The sequence below is a fragment of the Eutrigla gurnardus genome, assembly GCF_963514095.1.
Source record: "Eutrigla gurnardus genome assembly, chromosome: 6".
In the NCBI taxonomy this organism is placed as follows: domain Eukaryota; kingdom Metazoa; phylum Chordata; class Actinopteri; order Perciformes; family Triglidae; genus Eutrigla; species Eutrigla gurnardus.
In genome coordinates, this window is record NC_139920.1 from 14,874,903 (window position 1) to 14,895,740 (window position 20,838).

Consider the following 20,838-nt stretch of genomic DNA (forward strand, 5'->3'; position numbering starts at 1 on the left):
GGTTGAGAGTGTCTGGGCTGTATTTGTATTCCGGTGGCCCCGGGTATCCGTGGATACACCTAGGTGACCGGGAAGCATGCAGAAGAAGGAAATGGGGGAAGCGGTTATTTCACAAACGTGCCCCTGATCCTCACGATGATTAAAAAGAACCACACGCAGTGAAAGGTAACTTTGGGTCACTCCCGTCCAAAACAGGCTCATCTAATGGCTGCATCCTCATTGATTCGCTGCGTGCGATGTTGTACGGATTATTGTAGCATCAGGATGAATAGACATAACAGAGGAATGGATAAATATATCAAATAATTGAATTTGAATGTATTACCCACAATACAGGGACTTGAAAGTGAATACAGATCTGTTATTTTGTAAATGTCTGAGCTGTGTAGAGAATAAGAATGTACAGATATCAGAGAAGCTTTTGGAAATATTTTATTAGTTCTTTGAACAAAATGTAATGACATAACAGTGCAATATCTGTGTGGGTTTGCAAGCGTTGCTGATCAACTCTGTAAAGAGTTAAAACACAGGGTCGACTGTGTTTACTGGAAAAGGGCGCGTAGTGAAAGAGTATGGTGTATTGGTGGGATAGGTACAAAACATGCTGCGTAGCGAATGTATTTGCTATTATAATTACTTTCCAGCCATTGCCGTTTTGTTTATATAATATTTTGGTGAATCTTCAATTATGAGACTTGCTAGCTTTAGCTTGTAACCGTAACTTGAGTTGGTTAAAACTTACTGACAGAGAAACGCTAGCATTGTTATGAAAATGTCACCACAATGGTGCGTTGTTTGAGATGAATCTTGAAATTTAGAAGTCAAATTCCAATATGCATTTGGAATTAAGCAACCACAGGCCACTCCCGGCAGCCTCCCCTCCCTCCAAGTTGAGATGTCATGAGATTATACCCGACAGACGAGCTAATTTGGCCGGCTTACAAAGTATGATGATTCATAAGCCCCAACAAACGCTGTGTCAAATGGTTGCTTCCACATCCCTTTTTCTCCTCCCAACTAATGTTCCCAAATCACGCAGCTTTGTTGGCCAATGAAAAGAGCTTAGTCATTGTGTAATTTCATTCATGCGGCCGATGATGATGATGGGACACGTAGGCCTTAAAGGGATTAGCTGAGGAAACGTGATTACTTTGACTGTGTAGACCTGCTTGAGACAGCGGTGGAGTTCTGAAGGAGAAGCTCTCGTATGAGTGAGTCACAACGCTGACCATGCAAGCGTTGGCCCTGTTGCAGAAAACCGACTTTCACACTCTTGTTTACTCATACTTGCTTTTGTATGCTTTTACTTACCTTTTAGCATACTTGGGATCGTTTTCCTTGGTGGAGTGTTTCCGTTTCTTCAGCGTGATATGAGACTAATTCGGTGCTCATACATCAGCAACTTACCTGAAAAAAATAATGAAACTAAATTAAAAGGTTACTTTTCTCAAAATCCATTTGGAACATTGACATTGTCAAACCAACTGAAAAAGCAATGTTTAATATTTTTTGTTATTTCCATTGCATCATTTCCATTGCTTTGATTGCTCATAAGTTGTTAAATGGAATTTAACTTTTCTTTATCAGGGTTTTTTTCTCTTAGCTAGACCCACACATGATGACCAAATTCTGTATAATTTCAGTGTCATTGTCACATTAGAGTCATGCAGAAAGAGACATGAATAAACTAATATGATTTGATATGAAGTCTTGTCTATTCGCAACATAAGGACCCACGTGAAGTTAAACCCTTGTCTCTTGTCCTGAGACTTGTCATCTACTGCCATATTCACCTTGTTATGACACATATTGTGTATCCGTCACTTTATTGTTACAGCCTCAAAAGCAGATATTTAGTCACATTGAGACACTTCAGTGAGAGTTTGTCATCCAGTCTGTGTTTTTGAATTTATTTTTCTAATCGGTGATCACCAACCAAGCAGACAAAGGAAGGGACGACTGGCTGTTTGCCTAAAGGAAAAAGGGGCAGGAGGAAGGGAGGGAAGGTGGGAGCGAGCGAGCGTGTGACGAGGCAGAAGGCGAAGGGTGGAGAGGAGGAGCGGATAAGGAGCGTAGAAGGAACGAGCATGGCAGCAAAGACAAAAGACGAGAGGCTGTTTACAGCATTTTGTTTTGCTGAGAGCGCAGCCGAACACGGAGGGAGGCGGGGCCAGTGTGTCACGAAAAATGATCACACTCCGCCATCGCCTCTGTATGCTCCAGGAAATGCAAAGCAGCAGGTTGGCTTTTTTTTGTTTTTGTCTTTGTCACCACGGCAAATATTAGCTCCCTTCTCTTCTGCCTTTGTTTGAACCGGAAAACAAAAAAGCATGCATCCACCATACATGTAAATACACACGGAAGACGTCACATGCGTCTGACCTTTGTGGGACTCTTTGTTGCTTCTGAGCGACGGCCGTTTGTGATTGAAATGAATTCCTTTTGCTTGTCAGCAGCGGGATAAATGTGTCCCTTTCTTTTGTCTGCAGATGCTCAGCGCCCCCCCACCTACCCCAACCACTCCCTCCGACGAGTGCTGATTTTTTGATAACACGCCCAGTAGTAATTTGTCATGTGGACCGACCAGCGGCACGCTGCATGTGTGCCGTTTGGGGCTGGAATGGCGATGGAGGAAGCGTAGGGCCGCGGGAGGAGAATTACAAGGCTCACAGTGAGCGTCGATTCATGCAGCCAGCGGGGGTGTTGTTTGCCAGTGAAAGGCTTTTTTTTTTTCTCCTTTTGTTTTTGGAGGAGGCTGTTGATACCTCGCATGTTTCTGCTTGTCACTCATTCACTCGCGAGACGAGTAATTACAGAACAGTGTTGAATCGTTTGTGTCCTTTTTTATTTTATTGTGAAGCGTCTTTTTGTTATAAACATGTGTGATTGGCACTTGTTTGAATATTAAATTGCCATAATCACTCAGGTTATTAATCATTAACTGTTATGTGTTGATAAGGAATAGCTGATGGATGCATTCACCGTTTGGAGATGTACGTTTAGACTGTTGTACGATGTTTTAGGGCGCATTTGTGGGTTTGAAAAGGTGGTTTCAATATCTCGTGTGTTTACGTCTCGCTGTCCACAAAAGGTTTCGGACTAACTGGGGTTTCATATAGTGCTGTTCATCCCCTCCCCCATGCAACACACAGGTTGTATGGCCCCAATGGGACATTTATGCTTTGTGAGTGAGTGGAGATGTCAGTAGGTATACATTTGTTTGTGTGTGTGTGTGTGTGTGTGTGTGTGTGTGTGTGTGTGTGTGTGTGTCCTGACCTTAGAAGATGGCCTCGCTTACATTCTGCATCTGAAAAGGATTTTTTTTCTCTTATTGTTCAGATTTTTTAACCAATATTAATACAGCATCTTTACACAAACGCCTTACACGACGAAGAGAAACAAACAAAATGAAGCAGTGAAAGGAATGAGGAACTGTTGATGCGTTTGGTTTTTGTGATAATATACTTTGTTTGTGACACGATCAGGCTGTTGAATCCACTCTCCAACACAGAAAAACAGAATTATGATTTAACAGCACACGTTCAACATAACGGAAGGACTCGGCCCCTCAAATTCCTCCAGGCTGTGTCCAACGGCAACGTGATCTCCCGTTGGCTGTGATGACATCAGTCACTCAGAGCCACATAGGTTTTACATTTGTGGGTCGGAGCGGCTGAAGGGCTGAAGGATTGATAGCTGATATCATTAAAACGATGACCCTGCCTAGGAAAGTGAGCGTCTGATGAGATTGGAGTGTCGGGCTGGGACATGGGGGAGGGGATTAAGTGTGTGTGTCTGTCTGTCCGTGTGTGTGTGTGTGTGCATGTATGTGGGTAACGGCGCTGGTATCAGTGTCTGAGTGTTTAATAAATCAATGCAGGTCAAGTCTGAGAGCCGGATGTCACCCAGATGGCCTGTTGTTAGGGGGATTTGTGTGTGTGTGTGTGTGTGTGTGTGTGTGTGTGTGGACTCTACAGCAGCAATAAGGTTTCTCTGCATATGTCACTTCTAATGTGTGGTACTGAAGCATGTATGACCTCATAGAGTCTCCAGACATCGTGGAAAAGAATACCGTCACACACACACACACACACACACACACACACACACACACATACACACACATTACATACCCACACACCTTTTGCAACCCATTTGATCTCTTCACAGTAAAATAAATGATTGTTGTTGGTAATAGCCTACACTATGTTTCTTAATACACGTATTTAAAAACCAAGCTGCATCCACATAGTATTTTGAATCATTACAATCAATTTGATAACAATAAATACAACTTTGTGGGTCAAAATACACAAAATTTGTATTTGTTCATCATATACCATTTAGTACCAAGTGGTCTTTCTAAAGTACTTGTTTATCTGTTGTTTCTACCCTGCGCTTCCTTACATAAGTCAAATTAAACATGTTCAGTCTTGTCACATATGGTTAGAGATGTTGGTTTTTTTTCCTGAGAAAGGTCTATTGAACATGGCGTAACACATCAGCAAATGGACAAAAGTCAGTTATTTATATGGAAATGCACGACACACGTGAAAGGACCGATCATTGCTTCATGTTGTAAAAAGGAATTCAGGCTTGGCCCTTGTTTGTTTCCCCCTCGCCATGTGCTCCCACCGTGGCCCCTATTGTTCTGCTTCTTAATTAGCAGCCTCTGAAGCTAACACGGCGTACAAAGAGGCTGCTCTTTGATCTCGCTGCGATAGCCACTCACCCTCAGAACAACAAATAGGAAAAAGGGATTTTTTCTTTCTTACATTTTACGTCTATGTGATGACGGTGGACTCTAAGCTCTAATAATGGCAGCTACGTTTCGGTTATAGAAATGATTGCCTTTGTTCCTCATGCGGTACGTTTGATAAACAAAAGAATTAACTCTGTAAAGAGTGTGGCGGAGCGATCAAGGTTGGAAAAGAAAAGAAAGAAGAGAGATTAAGAGATAGATTTTGTGTATAGAGAGTGACACAATAGGGGAATCGAGAAAAAGGCTGATACTTTTCATCTCCTTACAAGCAATTTCTTTGTCTAATTTGTTCCTGATCCCTGTCTTTGATCCCTGTGGCCCTGCATCTTTATTTATTTCACTTCTGGGTTTTTTCCATCAACATATTTGTTCCCCTCCACTTCTAAGCTGCTTTGCAGAGCTGTAATGCCCCGCTTATGTACGGAACGAGAATCGGGGACCCGGGATGTGACGGGATTTGAGAGGCTGATGCAGAAGCTGTCGTTCTGGGAGTTACAATCCGGGGATCTGGGAACAATGCAGAGCCAAGAGGGCAATAGTTCAAAAGGGCCCAGGGTGATTTTCCCCTCCAACCAGCCTAAATGATGGGGAAACACCTTAATTGGCTGTCATTGGTGATAACTAGAACTGCGATCTAAAAAACCTGCATATTTAAATCAAGTACCTTGCTGCATCTCTGACAAAATGACTCTTTATGTTTGAGATAGGACATGTATGTCAAACAGTTAACAGAAAAAGGACGAACAGGAATTAAGCGGTCATTTTAGAGCTCTAATATTTAGTAAAGGTGTCAGGCAAACATGTTTGACTCGGAAGACGTACCTTTAATTATCCACCTGAGCAAAGAGAGAGCACGTTGCAGGATTAACAGGCTGTTTAAAAGAGTGTGTGATGATTCTTTGTGTGTGGTATTTATTTTTGCGCAATTCATTCAATATCATCAATATGTTTTCATAGCGTCTTAAACGTTAATAGGGAAATAATTCAAAACATATAGCACTTCTTTGCGCCGCAGCTTTTCCACTCTCCTCCCGTTGTTAATCCCTCATCACAGGAAAGTGAGTCACACAAAGGCTCGTCATATTTCTCTAAAAGATTAGAAGACAGAGAAAGTGGTCCAATCTGCTTTCTTGAAATTAGCTAATAGTTGCAAACTCAAGCAGAGGTATGCACAGATGAAGACACAACAAAGCGTCTTACCTTGCCTCTGTGTTATTGTATTCCGTTCAGAAGTTGGCTGTTGTGAAATCCTCTGGTAATAACTGCTGCGTGATGTGATATCTTCATTTGTTCACCCAAAGGATGGTTTTTATTTATTTATATAAACTGGCATCTGCTTGCCAAAGATTGCTATAAGTGGTTGAAAAGTGAAGTGATTCACTGTTGATGGACTACTGCATTGTTCCCCGGGAGAAATTGTGTTGATTTAGTAGTGGATAATGTGCAATGACTGACCAAACAAGGTGGTATTTTCAAGCTATTTATATGGAAGGCTCACATATACTCTCATACAATTAGTTTTATTTCATAATATACAATGTATAGGATATTATGAGGCGAAGTGCGGCTGTAAAAAAATAGGTAAACCAACATAATATACAGTTATTTATATTGTAACATCTGGGCTTTGTGTTGTACATATTAATATGATGAATCATAGCAAAAAAACCAGTGTGAATTATAACATGAGGTATAAAATAAATAGTGTGGGAAACATGGAGGAAATATATAGCATATAAAGTATCATTTTCATAGTAAAGTTGTAATTCAGTCCACCACCTAGTATGCATAGCCAGTATGGACAAAACCAGTGTCCACTGGGTCACATCCCCTTCTCTGATTTCATTATGATACTCACCAAAAGTATATGACCTTTCTTAGAAAAGAGCCACTCAGTTCCTCTCCTCAGTTTGCTCACCTTCCAGCCTGTCTGAAGGTCTCAATGAATATAAAGATCAGCTGGAAGGTTCTCAGCATTCTTCAGTTTGCCTCCGGCTCTTTCATCTTCGCCCCATTGAGCTTCTGATGAGTCCTCTCTCATGATGCAACTGTCAGCCTGTCTCCGTACTCGGACGACCCCCTCCCCTCCCGTGACTGATCCACTTCAGTGCTGGCCTCAGAAACACGGACACTGCGTCTCTCCCTATAGGCTCGACCCTCCCGTGTCCAGAGAGGGAGATCATGAAATAGTAACAGGCTTCTTTGAACTGGTAGGTGGTATTTGATGTGCTGTGAGGAGCATAATATATAGTGTATTTGATCTGGCCAGTCTATGAGTTCTCTTCACATCTCCCGCCTTTGTAGTATGTGCATCTGACACACACACACACACACACACACACGTGAGCAGGTGCATTCAAATGCAGGTGCAATGGCACTTTCTCAAATAGTTTGGCCTTCACTTTATACTGACATTAATATTACAGTTACAGCACGTCCTCTCTGATGTGACTGTACATGATGCATGCTTAAAGCCAATTGTAGCCACAGATTTAAATGAAAGTCACGCTAGTTTGGCTTTGAAGAGTTTGGGAAACTTTGGAAGTTATGAACTTTTAGCTGTCATTTCCAGTTTATTAATTCTTAGTCGCGTAACGTTTAGCCGTCGTGGTTTTGTTGGCTAATTTAATAGTTGATTCAATAGAACAAAAATAGTTTTTTTCAGTATGAAAAAAGCATAAAAAACAACTAATGAACTAAGAGGGGGCAACCCTTTTTGTATTACAGAACAAAATGCTACATCCAAGTCCCCCGGATGACCATTTCTTTTATAATAAGTGTTTTTTTGTTGTACTCCATGATATCTCTCTGTCTCCAACCGATTGTTGGGACGGGCCTTTAATCTCCTCCAAAGACCAATATTATACTCGTCCTCTTTGCTCCATCCCTCTCTCTGCAGTTTGCCGGCTGATTAACGGCATCTTTCCTTCTCCTGACACGTTGCGTTCTTCAGCCGATCACAACAATGTAGGGGACCATCTATTTCCTCTCGTCTTTCTCCCACACTCACTCTCTCTCCATCCTCTCCAGCTCTCTTTTCTTTCTCCCTCTCATTTTTCTCACTTTGCTCCTGGTACTTCTTCCTGAGTTCTCCTTGGGCTTGTTTACAGCAAAAGACATATCATGCCATTTCTTTCTTTTCTCTGCTGTCTGTGTGTGTGTGTGTGTGTGTAAACTCAAAAGAAAACACATTTCAACAAAATAGCAAGTCATTGATATTAAATGCAATTTAAATGTTCATGTAATTCTGTGTAAAGTAAATAGCGAGCAGGAATTTAACTCCAGCTGAAACGGCTGAGGCAGAACCAAGTTAATTCTCAGAGTCATCAGTTCACAGAGACAATATTTGTTTAGCATCAACTGGGTTTTTCATGATTATTTCAGACACTCAGTGATGAACATCCTTTCTATTTTCTGTCACCTGAATTCGGTTGGTTTTGTAATTGAAATGTACTTTTCTGTCACGTCCGAATAGTTCAACGTGCTTTGATCAGAATCTAATGGAATACCCTCACAGTGAGATATGGTTACCACAGTGTGTTCTCTGGCCTTCCTCCAGATTTCATGGACACAGAACAGACTCGGTCAGTTTGGGCTCATCTCCTGTTTTCTTTTAGTTTTGTGAATTCCAACTGGTTTATTTGAAACCCGATTTCTCTGCCTTGCTGTATTTACATACACGCCTCAGTCAGCATACATCTGGTTGTTTATTAAGGTTAGAGGTAGGGCCACAGTTGATTTGTTGGGGTAAGGGTTCACATTTTATAAATAGCAAAGAGAACGGTGATATTTAAAGAAAACATATTTTACATACAAACAAGCATATAAGAAACCATATTTTGTCAAATATAAATCCAAGTTTGTATGACTTTGTTTGACCAAAAAAGGAGGTTAATGTGTTTAAATACAGCCTTGCATCTGCATCTACTGTCAGATTCTTAACAGAAAAGCAAACAGAGAACCTGACGATCACCTTAGAATAAAAGTCATTCATACAGCATCTGATCCTTAAAAAGAATCTGCTTTTACCAATTCAAAGGCTGGTGAGCAAAGAATGCCGACTTTCTTCCCTTGCACTTGGAACTTCAGCAGATTAAAAAGTGTCAGTGTCTCTGATTTAAAATGGGAAAATAGACTCGCTACAGCGCCGGTTGTCTGTTTCAGGTCTGTGTTTTTGGAGCTCACCAACATTTCAGGGGCCGCAGTCGACAAATCCTAATTGAGGGCGACACAGTGTTACCTTAGCTATTATTGTGCGGTTAGGTGTTTTATTTCCATTTTCCTTTCACTCTGTGCATGTGTGTTTGTGTGTAACGAGGTGTGTAAATTGAATGACTTGAAGGAAAATGCTGACCTTCACCTGTTCCCTGGTCAAACAAGAAACATCCCGGATCGTGTCGTCAGGAGGACATGATGAAGAATCTAGTGTGTGTGTGTGTGTGTGTGTGTGTGTGTGTGTGTGTGTGTTGGATGGGGTGGAAGTCATATGACCATGAGTAGGTCATCTTAGTCACTCATTGATCACGGGGGTCTGCAGAGCGTGACATTGGCTGAATGTCAGTGGAAGATTAACACACTATGTCTATAGAATGGCAAAGTCCCGCCCCTTCCGCTAGACTCCCATGTGACCTCTGAGATCATACAAAATGTATGGGTCTCAATGCTGATAATATAATTATTTGCTGGTCCCAGTCGTTATATGCCCCAAATTAGAAATATGTTGTTTGTGGATTTCAATTATACCTTTTCACGTCAAGAGTTTGACCGTTTATTGTGCAATTGTTCAGTTTAAGGCTGTAGAGAAAACACAATGAGAAAGACTGCGGGCGGGTAGTGATGTATATCATTCGCGTCAAGAGCAGTGAAGAGCTGTAGTTCACAAAGCGGCCTCACACAAAACCTATACCATTATCAAACTTATAATATTGAGGTCCCATGTACTGGAAATAGAAAGGCGGGTCTTCACCACTCTATAGAAAAGGTGAGCCGTAGTCGAACCACTCTGACCACACCCACAAGGTCACATGGTCACCTGCATACAGCTCTATTATGGCCATCATTTGAATGGTTTGGCCTTGCATAGCTCTGTAAAGCTAGAATACTGTATGGCCCCTTGTAAATAAAATAATTGAGTAAAATGTATTTGCATCCTTATATTATAGCAAGTATATAACTCCAAATAGCACTGAATTCCTTGAAAGGGAAAGTCAAACAAATCTCAAGTGGAATGATGGATAATATATGAGAATTTGACAGCGCAATTTAAAAGTGTACAAAGTTAGATGACGACTCGAATGAGGGTAAAATCACCAAGTCAGGAATGTAGAGTTCTTCTGGTCGGTGACATAAATATTAATCACTTTTTTTCTCCATCTGGAGATGGAGGACTAAAATATAATGCTTCAAATCTAGAAGGAGGGGTGGTTGGTAGGTAAGGGTGTGTGTGTGTGTGTGTGTGTCGCCGTGTCTTTGTCTCCTTCACATTCACTCTCACAGCTCATAAGGCAGGTTTAGGCTGTTCCATATGGATGGCACTCGCATACGACGGCTCGGGGTGCATCAGAATGTAAATGTAAGCAGCTGTTTCTGTGCATCAGCAACTCTCGAGAGCCATGGGAAAATCTTTTTTTTGCATGCATGCCTGCATGCATGCATTTTCATGCATTTGTTTTAACATGAATGTCCATATATTTCTATTTGGGATGTCTCTATATTCATCCATAATTTAAGGTTGATCCGTGTAGTTGAATAAGTTTCACACGCCGTGTTGTTCATCTCTTTCTCTCCGCAGCTTTGTTGCTTTTTTACATTCCTGTTGTCGGTCCCCTGTGCCTGTTGCGGCTGAAAAATGGGTTTTATTCACATGAACACTTTCTTTCCAAAATGTTGTACTGTATCCCCATCTGTGGGGAAAATAATCCTTCCTTAAAACAAATCACTGCTCATTCAGTATTCAAATCACCGAACTCTTGTGAATGTAATTCTCTTTCAAGATGGATGATAATAGCTTTCCATAACGTGCTTTTATTGAAATACGACCATTTTTTACTTCTAGTGGGGGATATCATTTTCAAAGTCAAGTCTTCACACTGAACATAGGCGTTCTGTAACGTTTCTATTTCTGCATCGGATGATTAAAAGTGTCCACTTGTCATCGTGTATTCTACAAAAGCCGCCCTGCGGTTGTTCCAGATTAGTGAAGTGGTTTCTCACATTGTTGTGTGTGTGTGTTTTTTTATCTTCGTCCAGTGCCACCGTTGAATAAAAGTGTGAGTAACATCACTCATCCTAAGGTTAATTAAAAGCATATTGTATTGGCTCACAGAGGAAAAGCTGCTACTCGATGCCTTTGCCCCCCCAGACTGAGAAGGGGCCAAGGTGAACGGTATTATTTTCCTTTTTGTGTCCCCGGGATAGAAGAAAAATGTGATTTTAAGGAAAAGAGTTGTAGGGAAATTGATAGGCTTAGGCTCACTGGCTCCTGCATTTTAATTAATCCTCCTGACTGTGACACGCTGAAAGCCCGCCCTGTCACCTTCACCATTTTGCATCCCCGACTGACTTAAAGAGGATTATGATGACCGGTGATGGGAGATGTGACATGAAGTGGAAACTGTTATATGTGCCGGTGTCTCCAGTCAGCTTTGTTGTGATCTACAGTAGTATTGTAAATTACACCTCCGGCATGTCCTCTGTGTGTGTTACAGCTCTGTTATCAGGCAGAGATGGGGGAGATGATGAAAAGAAAACAGGACAGGCAGGCAGGAAGGAAATGGATTCATTCAGTTCTGTTTTGAGAGAATGATTTCATTATCATCATCCCCCCTCTTGTCTCTCCTTTCTGTAGCCCCCCATTCCCCGTCCTCTCCCCTTTTTCCATTTACCTTTGTCTTTGCCTCTGACTACTCTGTGATCCCCAGGGACACATGTTTCATTTATTCCAGGCCCTACACCTTCTCCAATTTCTTCCCTCTTATGTTTTTAAAGACTCCCCTTTTCTATTTCCTCTCCATACCAAGAAGCAATCCTCTGCACTGGTGGATGTGTTGCTGTCTCTTTTCAGCATTTGGCCCCTACATTGTGATCCATATGAGTAGGTTTAGATATACAGCTGAGATGCTGTCAGTAGCTCCAGCATGTACGTCATTATTACGGCTCCCACTTGTGCGGTCAGTCATCACAATGCTTTTTACTTCTCACCATATACATCCAAGGCTACGTACATAAACAACATTGCTAATAAGTTTGCTAGCTTTTCCCTTCACACGTCATCATGACACCTCATCATATAGCTGTTCCATTTCATACTGACCAGCTCATTTCTCATCAGTTTCATCAAGTCTGAACCTGGTGCAGTTAATTGTGATTTTAAACAAATGTGTCATTTGTTACATTACTCCAAGACTAGAATGATTAAAAGATTGATATTTGGTGATTACCTTATATTTCCATGATTTTATCTCAAAGGAAAGAGAGGTGTGTAGAAGCTGATTCTCATTTTTGTGTGTTTTTGCCACCCTCTGTAGTCTTGGAGTGTCCCGATGGGGGATAAAAGCCAAATAATGATGTTATGTTTTAGCAATGAAATGCTTTATTTGTAAATATTTAAAGAAGTGGGTCATGGAAATGTTCTATGTTTCATGATCAAAACTTCCAGGTTTGAAATCGGCATTTTTCTTCAAATTGGAGAGAACAGGCACAGTTGTGACATTAAGCCTTTGTATTTTCAAGGAAACAGTAAAGGGATTTTGTGTTTCCTTCTTCGTTATTTGACAGGCGTTTAGAGTATAAGTGCATATGAAGGCAGCAAACTTCAATTATCATCCAGGAAACAATTGAGCTGCGATCACTGTTGACGTAAACTGATAAACTACCTTGTTTCTTTTAAGTGGTTTCGTACACGTTTGTTTTTCTTCCATCTTGGAAATCAATCTCATAGGTGAAGCTACAATGATTTTATTACATGTGATTGGAGGACAGTGACCTTTAGTAGGGAAGATATGATTTAGTTAACTATGTCCATAGAGCTCCATCCATGACACTCTGCCGTCCTACACCTTCAGCTAGTTTAAAGTAAAGCCAGTGAGGCGGTTTAACAACGACCTTAATGTGAAAGAAAATAGAAGACTGGCGGTCACGGTTACTCTTTCACTCTCTTTTCTAACCATTTGTCAGCCCTCTTCTTTGTACAGTATATTTCATCAAGGCGAGGCACGGCATTGCTAACACGGCGAGCGAGTGCTTTCTCTTGTTCAGTAGCTCTCGCGGTCGAGGAGAGGGAATTTTTTTTGCCTTTTCCTGTGACAGACTCAAGTGCTCCAATTTTCCCCCTGCTGCACAACAGCATGAAACTTTTCAGGGTGCAGACCAAGTCGGTTCTGCAGAGACCGTGCCGGACCCTGAAGGTGGATCGCGGGATGTTTTCGCGAGATGGAGCACAAAACGTATGAGTCAGTTCAGGCAGGCTACTTGAGGGGCGCCGCTATGATCACATGTGACAGGCTCTGTTCACTGCACCGTATATCCAACACACTCTTGCATACTGCTAAAGCTGTCATTCACCGCTCACTCATTCTGCCTCAAAGCAAATCGCTCCGAGTGAAAACACTGCTCCTCCACCACCTGCAAACTCCTTTCATTATTCAGATAATACTTTAAATCTGTTCCAGGCTGTCGGAGATAATATGCTGTTATTCCCACTCCGACTTTATGAACGTTAAACTATTAATGAGTCACATTTTGCATGTAAATGTAGCTACCTGTTAAACTGAAATGATCTAAATTACCAATTTGGCCCTTGTGGAATTCAACAATATATTACATTAAAAATGGAGGGCAGGAGTATGGATGCTGCAGAAGACTTTTTCATTCATGCAAGTAAAAAAAAAGAAAGACTTTGACTAAGAAACCTGCAGTCTCACCTGACGTAACGGCCTTATTCAACCTCAAAGAAGCAACAGTAACAAAGGCGTGCTAATAAAACACCTCTCATTCCCTCATGTCTCCTGTTACAAGTAGCACACCGACACGCTGATGGTGAAATCTGACTTCCTCTTCACGTAGGCAGCATTTTAATTGCCCAGCCTGGTTGCTTTTGTGGATTATCAAGCTTCTGTCCTTACTTGCTGGTTTAAAAATGTTTAAAGTTTGCATGCGTTTGTATCACCTGTCAGTCAGTGTGCTCAGTTAGTGCAGGTGATTTGGACATCACTTTGTGTGCATAGAATGTGGTCCTTTAAATATGTAATAAACCATCTAAAAGGGGGTCATAGAGTCATTTTGCATGTTCCATTGTGTCTCCACAGCAAAGAAGACTTGTGCGACCACAGACTTTGCCTGCAAGAATGGACAGTGCGTCCCCGCTAGGTGGCGCTGTGATGGAGAACCAGAGTGTGCAGACGGTTCAGACGAGGCTGATGCAATATGCAGTAAGTAAAGCCGCACACACACAACCACGTACAAACACAACCACAAAGGCAAACACAGACGGAGGGAAAGCCATGAACACACAGTAAATACACACACGTTGACACGTCTCAAATGTTACCAGCTATAAGTGTTAGTGTTAGAGTGTGTGTGTGTGTGTGTGTGTGTGTGTGTGTGTGTGTGTGTGTGTGTGTGTGTGGATGTAGACAAAAAAACAGGACTATCAATCAATCTACATAAAACACTGTCGTAATTCTGTAGATTTCCATCATTGTAAAACTGCCTCAAATCAGTAAAAGAGTGTACAGTGGCGTCTGATTAACCATTAAACTTGTGTTTTGATTTCATCTTCTGACCTGTACCTGGTCACCTGTGTGCTAAAAGAGTTTGAAGAGGGTTAAACTGGTCTACTAAGTCCTCTCATCAGGAATCAGCAGAGTTGTATGTTGCTTTGCAGGCATCTTGAGCAAACTAGTGAAACCATTCAGCTCCTGAGGCAGTAGAAGTGTAATTCAGACGTATAATTCATCGGTATTCCACAGGGATTTGCATATTAATCTCCCACATAACCAGTGTTTCCTCAAAAGTTGTCACAGAACAGAGCAGAACTGCTAGAGGTTAGTCATTCCACTTCTTATCACAAAACTTCCCATATGGCTCTTTCAACAGGTCGGCTCCTATTTGCAACTTTTATTAAGATGATTTTCAAAGAAGTGTTCAAAGAAACCTTTGAAGATCATCAAAGTAATAAGTCTGATTGGGATAGGCCAAAGACGTGGTGTGAGTGTGTGTGTGTGTGTGTGTGTGTGTGTGTGTGTGTGTGTGTGTGTGTGTGTGTGTGTGTGTGTGTGTGTGTGTGTGTGTGTGTGTGTGTGTGTGTGTGTGTGTGTGTGTGTTTGTGTGTGTGTGTGTGTGTCAATGCTAGTGTTTAGTATTCATCACAAGGTGAATCTGTAAGTAATTTCATAAGATGAGTGGACTTGTGGTTAAGTCTCATTATGTCTAATCAATGTCAGACGCAGTGAGTTCTCTAAATTCCTCAGCCACATTGATCCTCACAGCTGTGTGTGTGTGTGTGTGTGTGTGTGTGTGTGTGTGTGTGTGTGTGTGTGTGTGTGTGTGTGTGCGCTTTCATCACAGCACAGTGTAGTGTATGTGCTTTAGGTGAGGGTAGGGGCAATAAATTCAGGTACATGCAATTTAAAAAACAATATTGATATGTATCATGGTGAATGAAAATGTGTTCATGGAAAATCAATCAAGTTGCAAAATGCATTTTTGATGCAAAATAACTTGCATATTTGATAATAAAGGGATATCTGTAAATGGTGGAAAGTATGTTAGACAGATGATTGACAGATGAAATGAAAAATCAGTAGGTTTGGGCATACCTTTTCTCTTATCTATTTCCTCCTGTGTTTGGATGATGATGCTGGAGTCCTCTGTGTAAAACGTCAGCCTATCATCTCCCTTCCCTACGTTTCCTTTCCTCTGATCACCTCTCTACCAGCCCACCTTAATGTATCACGTTCTCTCCTCGATCCTCTAGTTCTCCCTCTGCTGTATGTCCTCCACTTTCTGATCTGAGTTCAGTTTAAGCTGTGCGTTTGTTTGAATTGATTTCCCTGAGAAGGAATCGATGTGCTGATCCCCGAGACCTCTGGTCGACTGCTGATTAACTATAGACCTCCGATGACGCCTCTGAACACAGGCTCCTCGGGAGTTTCTGTAATTACACAACTGAAAATTAATCTCAACCTCCAGGGGTTGTGGAGAAAATGTTCAATCAGTTGACGCATGAAGGAGCGTGTGTGTCGATCTCAGTGCAGACGTCACTCCTTAGTAGGAGCCTGGAGCATCATTAGTAGCATTAGCAGTACCATAAAGTCAATAGACTGCTGAATAAATAAAAATAATTCATTGAAATATATGGCACACATATTTGGACTGGCTGTACACTCTCTTCATTTATTGTTTTCCCAAATTGACTTGAAAAATAATCAATTGCAAAGTTGGATATTTGTAAATGTTTATTGTAGGAACGTAAAAGTAATTGAATCCAAAAAGTTAATAGTTTTTATTCGCAGTGAGGTTGAATGCTAATTTTGTTTTCCCACAGTTTAAAAAAATAAATATCCTGATCCACATGATAATGGATCTGATTGAACATATTCACATATACACCAGATAAAGGCAAATTCAATTCAATCAAATCATTATTCATAACATTCCTGAAGCACCCTCGACGTTATTTCAACGCTGAATGGTTCATTTGAAGGATGCTTGGTACGAATCCAGGAAAATGTTTCTGATAACTATATGTCGAAACACAACTAACCGCTTCCAAAAAAATATATATATATATATATTTTACATAACTTATACATTTACATAACGCTGTGGACGCCCACGTTCCTAATCTATATGCCAGACACTCTGATATTCTGGGGTCTAGACATCACAAAGTCAGCCACCATTGACTCTGTGTGGCATCAGCAGAATGTTGCAGCTCCTCCAATCAGCGCTGATTGGAGGAGCTGCGTCTCTCAAGTGTTGTTTAAACTCTCTCTCCGTGTGCTCGCTGCTGCGGAGCTACACTCCAGAGATTAAAAGGAGCCTTTCTCGCCACGTAAGTGTCTCGGTGGGTTATTGAATGGCGACATCAAGACATCCAGCTAAACTCGCTCAGCCACATCTTGGACCATCATGTGAAACTCTCTTTACAGTCCCCCGTCGGTCGGATGATTCGACATTTTGGCTATAGAGAGAAAACTGTTTAGGGGTGCTTGAGCCTCGTATTACCGAGACGGTGTTTTATATTTATAATAAAAAAGGGTTGTATTGTCAACAAAAGAAATGTAACCATCAGAACTCTACCCGGGCTTGTTATTTCAGTGAAGCGAAGCAAACTCTCCTTTTGAGCAACATATATACTATAAAACCATGCATGTATTTGTAAGACTGGTCCAAATAAGCCAGTAACTGTTGTACATATATCATTATACATAAGTAAATGCTAAAGTAAATGTTTTTTTAATGATAATCTGATTAGATGCGTTCACCAAGTTAGCCCAGCAGGGCAGTACTTTTTTCACTTTGCTACTTATTTCCTTCCTTCTGATGAAATGCGTTCATCTAAAGACACATCCTGTCAAAGCAGACCCTCTCATCACAGTGTGACTTCGCTCCCACTTTGTGTGGCCTTGATATATAGAGCTCATATCCAATAGCTACTGACTTCTGCAGTTCCTTTTTCATATGGTAATCACAGCTCCGCTGAGGAGGAAGCTGTAGTGGAGATGTTGCTGCTAGTCTTGGTTCTGCACCATCAACATCAGCACCAAACAGATTTTATCAGCTAACTATTGGATAGATTTGAACAAAAGGGTGGACACAAATGCAGAAACGCAGAACTTTTATCAACAACATTATCAACAACATTCAACATTTTAATTATAATAAAAATACTTGAAATTGTTGAATCGAATCGATTAATTTGATCAGAGATAATTGACACTTAGGTATCCAGCAGTGGCCCAAGTCATCAGTGTAACGGACTTTTGCGTGTCTGTTTGTTGAGACAACAGGCCAGCATATTATAGCTCGGAGGCAGGAGGTTGGGCTACTTAATTATTTTTAATATGAACGGGAAGGATCCACTGAGTTGGATTGTCGGACGGCCTCAATTTCATGCTTGAGGTAGCGACGTGCGTTATTTCCCAGGTGCCCTAGGTTTCCCCCATCACCCCCTCACAGTCCATCTCTGTCTCTCTCTCTCTCTCTTTCTCTCTGTGTGTCCCTCTCTCTCTCTTCACCTGCGTCTCTTATTCAAACAAGTCAAAACTATGTGACGTCATCATCAAAAGATGCCTGATGTAATACAGACACATTCAAACAGACATCCAGGAACAGAAACACTCTCACTCCTGAATATTATACACACACATATATATTGTACTGTGTGTGTGTGTGTGTGTGTGTGTGTGTGTGTGTGTGTGTGTGTGTGTGTGTGTGTGTGTGTGTGTGTGTGTGTGTGAGTGAGCTATCTGAGGTCACTCAGATTTCCTACTTCAGAGTCGTCTAATTTGTTTCTAGTCTCTCGCTGCATGTTCTTTTAATGGAACGCCTCCGTTGCCCTGAGCTGAATTCTACTCACTTGCTACAATACAATACACACAAGAAGAGCTGCACAAACGCAAACACGCACTCCGACCTTCCTTAGTTTCAGTCATTCACTTTTCTTTTTGATGTGAGTTTGATGTGATTTAAACCTTCAAAAGGAGCAAATGAGGCATCAGAGTTTGAGTGATGACAAAAATCAGCGGCTAAATGAACATTTCATAGGTAAGAACAAAAAATGTTCCAAAAGTTTTTCCTTTTGATTGTCAGCTCTGGTTGCGGATCGCTGGGAGGCAGCAGACTGCGACTGTATGTCCTTCATAATTACTTCCACTATATCTTTTTCATATTATAAATTAAAGTACTTCAAGTTTGAATTACATGTGCGTATCTGTGGAGGCTGTGATAGGTTGCCATGCTTCAATTGGAGAAACTGACCAGATCCTGTATTCAGGTATTTGCCGTTTTACCAGTGGGTGGGCTGCAGAGACCATGCAGGGGTCACTGGTTTCCCTCATCCTGGGAGTTGACAGGCTCAGGGAGGACCAGTTTATAGGTGTAGAGACCAGAGAAAACGTGTTTTTCATAATATGGGACCTTTAATAGTATTTTTGTTTGTTTACACAATATATCTAATTTAATCTGTATTCTGTTTAGTAATGCATTGAAAAATATAGTTTAATTATAAGTTGTGCATTTCTTCACCTGGCCAGTAGGAGGCTACATGAGGTGTGAATAGTTGTTACAAGATACTGCATGATACCACAGTGATGTCCTCTTTAACTCACTGTTTCGTGATAAGTCTTACTGTGAAGGAATTCAATGAACTTTTGAACTCTGGTGTCAAAGTCACAGACGACATCAAACCATCCACCCAACTTTCCCCCCTAATACATGTTTAACGACATAACAGCTTCATACTGAGTTTGTGTTACAAAGTCGGTTTAGAGATGTTTCCTGGGAGGAACATGTAAACATAAGTATTTGAATAAACAACCAATTATTTTTCTGAGACTGCCCACCATCACAGTTCTTTGTAGATGTCTCCAGATGCATCATCTCATCACAAAGTGAGTCGTGTGTGTGTGTGTGTGTGTGTGTGTGTGTGTGTGTTTGCGTATTTGCGTGCATGTGTGTGTGTGTGCATTTGTGTGTCTGTATGTGTCCCGCTCATAAATAATTGAAGATACAATACTAATGTAACCTTAAAAGTTGCTGCGGGAAATAAAAACACTAAAGGTCTCTCTCTCTCTGTCTCTCTCTGTCTCTCCCTGTCGCTCTCTCTCTCTCTCTGTCTCTCTCTCTCTGTCTCCCTCCACATGATGTCAGCCCATCATCCGTGGCCCCCATGAGCATTGTTCTGCTTATCTTGCAATCTTGTGGCATCTCATTAACCACAGATGTCTTTGTCTTGATTTATATCAGTAATAAGTTAAAGTGTATTGATCCCTTAAGGAAGATATAGAACAAGGAACACAACAGGAAGTACCCTAAACAATAAAAGACACCATTGCATTTTAGCATCCTTATGATAGCCGTTCTGCACGGAGAAAGCTGAGCCTTAGATGTCCTGTGAGATGTCCTCCTGTGTTGTGGTTTTGAGGTTTTGAAACAGCTGTTTACAGCAAACGTGATTCCTTGTTTACATCGGATATGCAATCCAACAGAAGACAAACACCCACAGAGCAATCATGTGATGTTTTTTTTCGTCAATTCCATTCTTCCGTTCAATTAGCAACCCTTGCTCTTGGCTGGTAACGATTGATTGGCGGTCAATATGTTTTTGCTCTCCGAGGACGTCTCGTGGAGCTGGAGTTGCCTGATGGAATTGCTTTTTGCTGGTGTTTTGGTCGTGTTTGTTAAAAACCATGCGTAATAACAATTATGTTTTCATCTTCTTTTTGCCTTCTTCATTCAGTCAGGCTAAGAAAGTGTAGCTCTTTTTTTTCGGTTTCATTTCCTCCTCCTTCTAAATTGTTTTACTGGATCACAGATGTGGTACAGAAAGTAGACCCTGAGACAGAACATAGTGTGATTAAAAACAGTCTTTCTGAGGTCAAAAGGCCTCCGACAGGCAAACCGATCCTGGTCCTTTTGGCAATTTGCACACTACTCTGGTCCTGGCACTGGCACACTTAAATGGAATGCAGCCATTTTTTTAAACGTTTTTTTTTTTAGTTCTAGTTCTGAGGCCTATATCAGGGCTTAATGACAGTAGATCATATCAATGTTAATCATATGAAGAGGCAGAAGAGGGCTGAGAGGAAGATGCATGATGGTGACACACATGCCTCACCAGGAATCTTAATGATGGTCCACTATTAATGAACAGGTGTTGAGAGATAAATAGCTGCATGGTGACATATAACGTTGCGTATAAATCAACTGGAAACTAAATTGGACTGAATTGGTGGCAGCAGTCTCAGTAAAAAGCTTCCGTTTTTCTTCCTTAGCACAATTGATACAATGCAAAACGTTCTTTATGGATATTCCCCAAGAAGCAAGCAACCCGACAGTAGAGTTGTTATTTT

At 41.2% G+C, this 20,838-nt stretch overlaps 1 protein-coding gene across 5 annotated transcripts in view; it reads left to right on the forward strand.

Moving 5' to 3' along the window:
• The window catches only part of lrp8 (low density lipoprotein receptor-related protein 8, apolipoprotein e receptor), a 153,389-nt gene that overhangs the window by 68,133 nt on the left and 64,418 nt on the right, over positions 1-20,838 (forward strand). For all 5 annotated transcript variants that reach the window (XM_084011034.1, XM_084011031.1, XM_084011030.1 and 2 more), the window contains exon 3: positions 14,068-14,190. In XM_084011034.1, the coding sequence (XP_083867160.1) occupies positions 14,068-14,190 (123 nt within the window). The remainder of the gene's footprint in view (positions 1-14,067; positions 14,191-20,838) is intronic.